Source organism: Psammomys obesus, unplaced genomic scaffold, assembly GCF_907164565.1.
Source record: "Psammomys obesus unplaced genomic scaffold, mPsaObe1.curated_primary_1811, whole genome shotgun sequence".
NCBI classification, from domain to species: domain Eukaryota; kingdom Metazoa; phylum Chordata; class Mammalia; order Rodentia; family Muridae; genus Psammomys; species Psammomys obesus.
The window spans coordinates 10,445,050-10,455,200 of record NW_026596034.1 but is presented as its reverse complement, the minus strand read 5'-3'; the positions used below and the strand labels follow the sequence as shown (position 1 = coordinate 10,455,200).

At 48.6% G+C, this 10,151-nt stretch overlaps 1 protein-coding gene across 1 annotated transcript; it reads right to left on the bottom strand.

Annotated features, from left to right (window-relative positions):
- Positions 1-1,949: 1,949 nt before the first annotated feature.
- LOC129687221 (metallothionein-4) lies at positions 1,950-4,059 on the bottom strand. Its single transcript, XM_055621556.1, has 3 exons — positions 4,029-4,059; positions 2,749-2,814; positions 1,950-2,041 (listed from the first exon to the last, which is right to left on the bottom strand). Exons 1-3 carry the CDS (start codon positions 4,057-4,059, stop codon positions 1,950-1,952), a joined length of 189 nt encoding a protein of 62 aa, XP_055477531.1.
- Positions 4,060-10,151: the final 6,092 nt, after the last annotated feature.

Sequence of the window (10,151 nt, the reverse complement as noted above, 5' to 3'; positions counted from 1 at the left end):
TTGTCTGGCTCTGAAGTGTTCCTGATTGCGGAAGATCTGTGAGACAATGTTTTAAAACTATTCCACGCAACGCTGGACATGTTAAGTGCTCAGTCTATGGTAAGCACGCATGTCACACAAGGTGTTATTATTGTCAGAGTGAGAAACTGAGGGGTGATTCTTTTTTCTTTCAAAAATGTGTGAGAAACAAAAGAGGTAGATATGGCTACCCTCTTGGCCTTTAGACAAGGCCAGAAGGCACTGGCTGCAGAACAGTAGCGAGCCTACTTGCCAGAGAGAGACAGCTTGGGCCCTGAAGGGTGTAAGCAGCATCCTGTCCTTGGCAGGCACTCCAGAGCTCTGCCTCTGCAGACTCACTAGTTCGGACCTTTCTCAGAGATTAATAAGCAGGAGCCCAAAGTAGCCCGAGTCCGCAGAGAAAACCTTGTTTATGGGGAACCTGCTTTGTGCGTGGATGTTCACAGTTTCTCCATGCATCCCCGAGAGGAGACTCGACAGAGGACAGAGTTGGAAACTGAGCCTGGAGAGGGTGAATGACTTGGTTAAAGTCATGCAGACAGAAATGGTATATTCAGTGCCAAAGACCATACCTTTTCCATTGTTCTGAGATGCTGATTCTGCAGCATGACTTGCTTTTGGGCGGGGTATGAAAGCCTTCCCCAGGGAGACTCCTGGTGATTTCTAAACAGCAGGAGGATGAAGACTGCCTCTAGCACCGCTGGTTGGAAGTTCGCCAGGCCACTCCTTGTGCCCGGAGCTGCCCTGGGACCCTTGGGGAAGCTTCCGTTCTTACTGCCCCTGTGCCCAGGGACTGAGGAGGGGAGGCCCTCGGAGACTGGGCTGCCTGGTGCTGCACTGAGGGCTACATTTGGAATGGTAGACAGTAGTGTTTTGTCCCCAGGGACATCTCCTGGTAGTTCAGCCTTCTCAGCTGTCCATTTTAAAAAATGTTTCTTAAGAAGTCTGGGAGACATTGCTTTCATCTGCACCAGTTTCTCCTTGCTGGCGTATGTGCCTGTCACCCTAACCTGCTGTTGGCCCAAGTAACTTGACTGTGTGTTGGTGCTAGGATTGTTTTGTTTCGTTTTAAACATGCACACAGGTTCTGTTCATGACTGGTTAAGAGCTCAGAACCACTAAGCTTTTTACTCGGTGAGTTCACCTGGATCAAGATAACGCCAGGATAGCCAGGCTAACTGACTGGCACCAAGGCAGACCATTCACTCAAAGAGTTTCTTTGGGCTGTGGGCCGTGTTGGCACATACCTTAATCCCAGTACTTGGGAAGCAGAAACAGGAGAATCTCTGAGTTCCAGGCCAGCCAGGGCTACTCAGAAAAACCCTATCTCAACAAAACAAAACAAATGAAAGGGTTTCTTTCAGTGGAGATCCCAGCAAGCTCTGGTTGAGGACGATGGCGTGGCAAGGGAGAGAGCCTAAGAGTCTGTTAGCTGTGAGCCTTTAGAGCTCAGCGCCAATGCAGACTTAAATGACAGTGTTGAAATGCTGGGTATTGGTCTACCAGCATTGAATCCTGTTTGGTGTTGGTGAGGAACTGTTCCCATGGCCGTGAACATCCCTGTATTCATACCCTGTGTTTGTAAAGTGGGAGAAAGCCTCAGATGCTGTGGCAGCATCCTGAAGTGAGCAGCAGTGAGCAGCGCCTATGGGTGGAGTTCTGGTGGGTAGCTGGAGGAGCTGTGATAGAGCTGAGCCAGCCCTTCTTGGTACTTCTGGGTTAGGGTTAGGGTTAGGGTTACGCAATGCTCCGAGCCATCAGATAGCCATGAGTGGAAACTTTATTGCTCCAAGAACTTTACATGAACGCCACCCGCCCGCCCAGCATTTGGGCATATATATAAAAAGCACAACTTATTATACAAACTCAATCTCTCGGCTCAGGCACTGTGTAGTTGCTTCGAGGATCTCTCCCAGTGCCATGGGTGGGCTTCAGGGGCAGCAGCTGCACTTGTCTGAACCCCCTTTGCAGATGCAGCCCCGGGCACACTTGGCACAGCCTGGGGGGCAGCAGGGACAGCAGCCTGAAAAAGTTAGGAGATGGGTGGATGAGCCATGGGGCTTCAGTTTCCCAGGATCTTTCCCACACCTTAGGTGAAATAACAGAAAGCCCTGGGCCAGGAGGCTGTGGGATGTAAGAGCAAGAAGGAACCTCAGAGGTCCCCTGGGGTCCATCAGAGCCCCAGACAGGGGATGGGCTTTTCAAAGATCACAGCCAGGACAGAAATAAGATTAGAAGTCAGGGCTCAGAAATAAGATTAGAAGTCCAGGCCAAGGCTTTATCTTCTTCCTCACTGGGCTGGACAGAACCTGTCCCCTGTCAAACGCTTTCCAGCTCCAAATACCGTGGACATCCTTACTGCTGGGAGGGCTGCAGCCAGGAAAGCTTTGCCCCGGGTATCTCCTTGGGTGTCATCTCAGATCCCTCCAGGAGTGAAAAAGGTCCTCAGAGTCCCTCCACTGCCCTCATGGGGTGGGCAGGGACAGTGAGGGATGGGCTATTCCCACTCCCACCTTTCAGGGTCCTGGTGCCCATAGTGAATTTTATTTATTTATTTAATCTTTTTTATTTTTTTTATTTTGACACAGGGTTTCTCTGTGTAGCTTGGCTATCCTGGACTGACTTTGTAGACCACCAGGCTGGCCTTGAACTCAGAGATTCACCTGCCTCTGCCTCCCAGAGTGCTGGGATCAAAGGTGTGCTCCACCGCGCCCTACTGCCCATACTCACTTTTACGACAGGTTTTACAGCTGCAGGTTGTGCATTTGCAGTTATCTCCACAGATGCAGATCCCTCCTAGGAGAGAGGATGGAGACTGGGTGAGCACGAGGCTACAGCTACAGATTGTCCTAGGGAGCGGCGGGACAAGACGGGGATGCTGCTGCTGAGCACGGCCCAGTGCTATAATGGTCCAGCAGTTCTAGTGACAGGCCATGGCGGACAGGTGGCAGCATCATCTCAAACCAGGTTACTCTTGAATGCACATTCCTGACCCCAACCCTTTCTGGGTGGGGAAAAATCAGATGGGACTGATGTTCATTCAGGCTTGAGAACTAACAGACGAGGTAAACCCCAGCAAGGGCACAGTCCCTGTGACAACCATCAAGGGTTTCCATAGCCTCTTTTTGGCAAGGCCAGATGGAAAACCTGAATGGAAAGCATAAAGGGGCACAGAGATCCTAGCGGGATCCATACCTTGCTTTTATTTCATAAAAATGGCTCACACTTACTTGTTTTTCTAAGCCCATCCCATCTATCATGTTCAGTTTCAGAACACTAGAATTTTCTGCATCTTTTTCCAAGTTCTGAGGACAGACGTGCTGTGTTAAGGATGAAGGATGTGTTTGAAACTTTCAGATGCCATTTTTCAAGGCTGAGAAAGCATGGGACCTGTAGTTTTGAACCCTGATCCCCCTCCTTCTGGACAGCATTCTTCCTAGCACCTGGCAACCAAGATCGGCTTTGAACTTGGGATCCCCCCTGCCTCAGCTAGAATCACCAGGTGTGCACCACCACAGCTGGCTTTTAGTGACCTGAGGTCCCAGCTAAGCGTCTAACTCTTTCCTGCTGTATGCAAGTGCTTGCAGATTTTAGCCTTCCCATGGTATGTATGCAAACAACCCAGAATGAGTAACCTCAATTTGTAAATGAGGAAACGGAGGTCCATAAATCAGTTATGTTGGTAAATGAATGGCAACAGAGGACCGAAACCAAGGGTCCAAGGTAGGTGGCCACAGCTCCATTCCCTACTCTGGTGGCTGCCACTAGGGACCTGCAGCTAGAAGAACTAAGGTGTCCAGGTCCCCTCCTTTGCTGTTCCCTGGACCAGGACTGTCAGTTTCAGGAAATCTGGCTATGAGCCAACAGAGTGGGGACTGTGCCAAAATTTGCAGATCCAGGACAAATCTCATCCATGGCACCTAAGTGAAGGAGTTCCCAATAGTTCCATCTGTTGCCTGCAGGATACAGGGGCAAAGTTGTAAGACCCCCAAGGGGGCCTTCTTACTCACCAGACATGCATGTACATTCCCCAGGGTCCATGGCTCAGGTGTGTGAGTGGCTGATCAGGAGAGGCTAAGACAGCAGCAGCTGGAGGCTCCCTCTTTATAGTTGTGTAGGTGTGGACCACAGCTCACCCCACCTCTCCCTGGGGCCAGACGCTTTGCACACGGCCCGGTGAGACGCTCAGGGCTAGGGAGGGCAGGCAGCAGAGGGCACAGTAAGGTAGAGCAGTTCAGCCGTTGGGGGCTTTCTCAAAGGGCTGGACCTGCCCTACCTGCTCGCCTGCCAGTGTGTGGAGGAAGCAGCGTGAGCTTCCTGTGGCACTCAGTGCTCAGGTCACCAGCCACACATATTCAGCTGCAAGAGTTACCTGCCATTTCTGGTTCCTCCTTCAGGGGCCACTCCTGCCCAGGCTCAGAGCTTTGTTCTTTCCCACGATTAGCCTTTAAAGCCTTTATCATGGATAAGAAGGCGCCAAAGCAGGGGGATGTGCCCTTCTGGACTTGGAACTCTTCCTTCTAGACCACACATGGAGGGAAAGAAGAAAGAGAATACTTGGTGAGGGAGCTTAACCAGCCCCCACTTCCATCCCAACCCCATTCTTTGATAAAACAGCTACCTACCGTTCAGTGGGACGCAAAGTGGGATGACAGGCTGTCCCGAGAAGAAATACTGGAGCTCCAGTGATTCTCTCTCTCTTCCTCGTTACTCCCTCTCCCTCCCCCTTCTCACTCTGTATCCCTTGGTAAGATGTGTGCAAACAACTGATGTCACTAACTCTGCTATAGGATCACTCACGTGCTAAAAGCATCTCTGTGCCTGCTCAGGGTCTTGTACAAGGGTTTGTGGATGTTGAATGCATGAATGAGTGAGTGAATGAATGAGTCAGATGAAGGAACAAATGACGGAAGCCATGAATTGGAAAGGGAACAAATGAATGTCAGACTAACCCTTGAGGAATCCTTGAGTGCCCTGCATGTGGCTATACTGACAAAAAGTGGTTCTGCCATTCAGTAGAGGGAAAGCAAGTGCCCTGGCTCCTACTCATGTAGATCCTCCCTCCCAGTTCTCAACTCATCTCCATCAGAGTCAGGGCTCAGCCTGACCCAGGGTGCAAGGAACTTGAGCTGAGAATATCTAGTGAGAGGAAAGGTACTTGGCATGACGGCCATCAGAAGGGCTCCATGGAACACTGTGGTGCAGAGATGGTCCCCGAAGCCACCCACAGTCTAGTAGCGGGCACTCCTTCATTCTTTCCTTTCCAAGGGCCTGCGCTGTGCAGGGGTCCCTGGTGCTGATGACGACCAGAGCTCATGGTTGAGAGCATCAGGAGGGCAGCTCAGCTCAGCTCAGGAGCTGTATGCTTGCATGGGGCTGCTCAGTCTTTCTGCCCTGGGAGCTTATCCCAGCCCTTCAGTGGCACAGTCAGTGTTCCCCACCTCTAGCAGGTATTAATACCACCAAGGGCCTGGCCCATGGAACAAGCCCATAGAGGGTAGGGCATGTTCCTCTATCTATCTAAGCCATCTCTCTTAGCTCTTCACCACCTGTGCCAGCAACTGTTTCCTCTTTGGACAGATGACAGTGTGAAGTTGCTCAAGGCCAATGGAACGACAATGCTCAAAACCCCATCCATTAATACTTTGATATTTCCTAATTTCTGGGCCGTGCAGGCTGCAGCAACGTGCAACACTTGCTGGTCTAGTCCTGTTCCAGGGCCTGAGAAAGAGCATACCAGACCTAGCTCACTGCCTGCTCTCTGGGTCTCACCTCAAGTTGGAGGGTAGTGGTTGGAAACAAATCCACCCTGAGGATATAAATGACTAGAAGCATAGCTTCAGCCCCCACGGAGAGATATAGGCTGGGCTGGCAAGATGGCTTGCTGCCGAGCCTGATGATCTGAGTTGATCCTTGGGTGCCTACGGAAATAGAAAGCTGACTCCTGTTGACCGCCACATTGGGGCCACAGTATACATCTTCTCTCAAAAACACAAAAATTAATAAATATAAGATTTAAAAAAAGAAACATGTCTTTGGAGAAGTGAAATTCTAACCTTCTTGTGGGATTCCAGGAGCCTCTGAAATCTGAAGATTAAGTTCTAGGCCTTCTTACATGGGTGTGGAGTACATGTCAATACAGAACATTTTCCCCACAGAGGTCTGGAGTGGCCCTAGCTGGCCTCAAACTCCTTAGCCTCCTTCCTCAAAATGCTGGGGTTACAGATGTGTGCGGCTCTGCCCAGTAGCTCTTCTTCTACATGGCCATTTGACTCCTTTGAGCCACCAAGTCCTAAACATCTCTGTCTCCAGAAGCAACCACCACTTCATGCATAAGTATGCTCATGTAAATTTCTCCCCAAAAGGAAAAGAAATGTTTGAAAGAGCTGTCTGATGCCACCTGTTATGCAGAACAAAGTGGCTGCAGCTTTGTCACCTCCCTTCCCACGCAGGTGATAGATGACCACATGCTCTGCATCTGGGGTTCAAGGACTAGGCAAGGGGTTCCATCATGCAATCATAGCAGAGGAAGGTCTCGCATCTATGACATTAGCCCGTCCGGTTTGCTCCTCCTGGGTTTTCTATGCAAGCCCTGTTTATCTTTCCCTCTTTCTTCCTTCTTTGATTTATTTATTTATTTATTTGAATTTTAACACTTTTGAGATGATAATTTAATTGCAATTTTTTTTTTCACTTCCTCCCTCCCATACCCTCCCATACCCTTCCCCACCCACCTTTAAATTCATGGCCTCTTTTTTCACTAGTTATCATTACATCCATATCTGTATATGTATATGCATATACATTCTAAGATATAACTTGTTCAGTCTGCATAATGTTACTTGCACGTATTTTCGGAGATGAGCATTTGGCTCTTCCCAACTGGTATGCTCTCTTCTGGGAAAGACCACCTCTCCTGTGCCAGCTTTTCTCCGTTACCCATAGTTCTTTGTATAGGGTTGAGGCCTCCTGGGCTTTCCCCATCCCGTTTGGTATGTCCATTGTTGTCATTCTTGTTCAGCTCATGCTTGGACAGTCATGATGATGAGACGTCATGTGTACAGCTTCTGATGTTACTCGAAGACACAATTTCACACCAAACTCTCTGATCACCTGATTCTTAGAATCTTTATGCATCTTCTTCCACAATGTTGGCTGAGCCTTAGCTGCGAGGCTTGTTTTGTGGATGTATCCACTGGTACTGGGTTCCACAGTCCTACATTTTGATTGGCTATAGTTTTCTGTAATGGTCTCTGTGGCAAAAAGAAATTTCCTTGATGAGGGTGAAGACTACACTTATCTGTGGGTATAAGGATAAACATTTGTAGATTGTTGGGGATTATGCTGGTTTAGGAAATTCGTAGTTGTAGAGTCTCTTCCAATAATCATGACGTCACTAACACAGTAGTTAGCTATGCTCCAGAGCCAAGCATGGTTTCCCTCTTGTTGAGCAGTTCTTTTTTTTTTTTTTTTCAAAGATTTATTTTTTATTTATACAACATTCTGCCTGCACACCAGATCTTACTATAGATGGTTATGAGCCACCATGTGGTTGCTGGGGATTGAACTCAGGACCTTTGGAAGAGCAGCAAGTGTTCTTAACCTCTGAGCCATCTCTCCAGCCCGTTGAGCAGTTCTTAAGTCCAATTAGAGAGCCGTTGGTTACCACCAAGGTATGTGTGCCACTAAGACACCAGAAGGGGTATCATGCCGTACTGGCCATTGGTGTCTTACAAAGGCTTCATAGATTGCTTTCCTCCTTTGGAAGCTTACATGGGGCTTTCTGCTACCATGAAATCTAGTCCTCAGGGAGGAAACATTCAGGTCAGTTCCACTTCAGGGGTCTTTGGGTTCTGTCTCTAAAGTACATGGTGTCTTCAGCAACAGGGATTTACCTTCCACTTCTTGGTGGTAACTAAGGGAAACAGCAATTGGCTGTATGTTTTGGAGTTTCTTGGACAGCCCCAGCAAACAACTCAAAAGAGGGCTTCTTATGCCTGGTGTTGGGGTTTTTGACTCTTAGCCAGAGCACTCTCAACCCAGATGAAAAAAGTTCATTAAAACTGTATATGTAAGTTCTAGACATAGAATTATGTGTATTATAAGTTTTGTTTAAGGTAAAATTAATAGTAGGGTTCTTGTAGATTTTTCAGACATCTTTCCTGTTATCTTACCTATTCCTTTCTTCTGTATTTATCTCCCTCCCTTTCCCTAAAACAGGCCCCACCCCACCCCATTTCCCATTGTTTCTAACAGGCCGCTTGTAGCCTACCATCTCATTCCCTATGGCTCCCCAAACCCCTATCCTGGCAATGGTCTCATTTTGCTTTCCTGGTTTCTGTAGTTTCTGAGTTTAATTACATGCATGTGGAAGTCAGAGGACAACTTCTGCAAATCTCTTCACCCGTTGAGCCACCTTGCTGGCCTGCTTTTCTTTCTTTTCTTCAGATAGGGTCTTGGTAAATAGCCTTGGCTGGCCTGTGCAGTACAGCCTGGACTGAGATTCACAGGAATCTTTTTGCCTCAAGCAGAAAGTTCTTGTTTGAGTGTTTGAGTGTTTGTGTTTTAGATGGGGTCTCCCAATATACTCCAGTCTGACACGGGACCCGGGGATTTCCAGAGTCCTGACATTACAGGCTTGAGCCACCACATCCGGCTTTAGCACCCTCTTGATGTGGGTCTTCCCAGGAGCAGGCTGGAGCCAGCACTTTTATTGTGCTGCAGGTAAACTGGCTTCTCTAGACCACAAGCTTCTCAGGGCAGAGGCTGTGGTTTCTTAACCTTCATGTTGCTGTGTCCAGGCACACTGAGTACTTCTGCACAGTGGGTGCCGAATAAATATTCCTGAGTCGATGATGACTAAATGGCTCAATGAATAGAGCTACCTCCAACTGGTCTTTTATGGCTTTTGTTCAGAGATTCATAGAGCTTCTCTGGTCACCAAGAAAAGCTTGAGAGCAGAGTCCCACTGCAGGGGTTCAAATCCCAGCTTTGCCCCTTCTTTGCTGCATGATTTTAGGGCATACTGCTTGACTTCTCTGAGCCTCAAATTTCTCATCTGCCATGTCTGACTCATAAAATCCTAACCCTATAACTCTTGTCACGAAGGTTAAATGAGAGAATAGAAGAGGCAGCCTACCAAGGGCTCTGTTCAGTTTTGTGGCACAAAACTATGCATTAACGTAATGACCATTAATACTGTCATTACTGCCTGCCTATATGACTTGGCAGTTAGTACAGCCACACATGCTGTGTGTGTGTGTGTGTGTGAGCGCACGTGAGAGCACGTATGTGCACGCTTGTGGGGGTTGGGGTGGAGTATGGGCATGAAAGTCTGTGTCGGCATGCATGTATGCCTCTCGTGCTAAGAATGGAACCCAAGGCCTTGGGCATGCTAAGCAAGTGCTCAACCACTGAGCCACACTCCCAGCCTTTACCCATGCATTTGTGTGTTTCAGGCTCATACCATAGGCCTCGTGTCCTGAGCAGGATGCCATAAGCAATATATCTCATGGAGTTTGAGTCTCTTCCATCCCTGCTTTTAAGCTCAGCCTAGTTTGACTCCCATAGCGGATCATGGGAATTCCTTTGGGGATCATGGAATGAAGCTCTTCCTGACTCTCCTAAAAAACAAGTCTTTTTATTTTTGTCTTCCTGCCTGCCTTGCCTCCTGCCTTCCTCCCTTCTTTCGTTTTTTTTTTTTCCTTCCTTCCATTGTTCGTGGTTTTGTGTAGCACGCGCATGTGAGTATGTAGACATGTATGCCTGTGTGCATGCCTGTGGGGGGCAGTCGGGGGCTTCCTCTATGGCTTTCCACTATGCTGCCTTGGCACAAGGTCTCTACTCAACAGGTAGCTCACCCTTCTGGCTTGGCTGGCTGATCAGGGCTCTGGGATCTGCCTATCTCTGCCCCAGAGTGCTGGGGTTCCAGGTATATATGGCCCAGCTTCTCGTTGTTGTTTTCAGGCAGGTCTCTCTGTGTAGCTCTGGCTGTCCCAGGATTTGCTATGTAGACAAGGCTGACCTTAAACTCACAGAGATCCTCTTGTCTCTTCCTCCCAAGTGTTGGGATTAAGGTTTGCACCATGTCCAGCCCTATAAAGCAGAGACCCCGCTTTTTGCATGGGTGTTTG

Excerpts from the sequence above, each read along its gene's own strand:
- LOC129687221 (XM_055621556.1), bottom strand. The coding sequence starts at position 4,059 with ATGGACCCTGGGGAATGTACATGCATGTCTG. Across the intron at positions 2,815-4,028 it reads GGAATGTACATGCATGTCTG|GAGGGATCTGCATCTGTGGA; the intron begins GTGAGTAAGAAG and ends CCTCTCTCCTAG. Across the intron at positions 2,042-2,748 it reads CTGTAAAACCTGTCGTAAAA|GCTGCTGTCCCTGCTGCCCC; the intron begins GTGAGTATGGGC and ends TAACTTTTTCAG.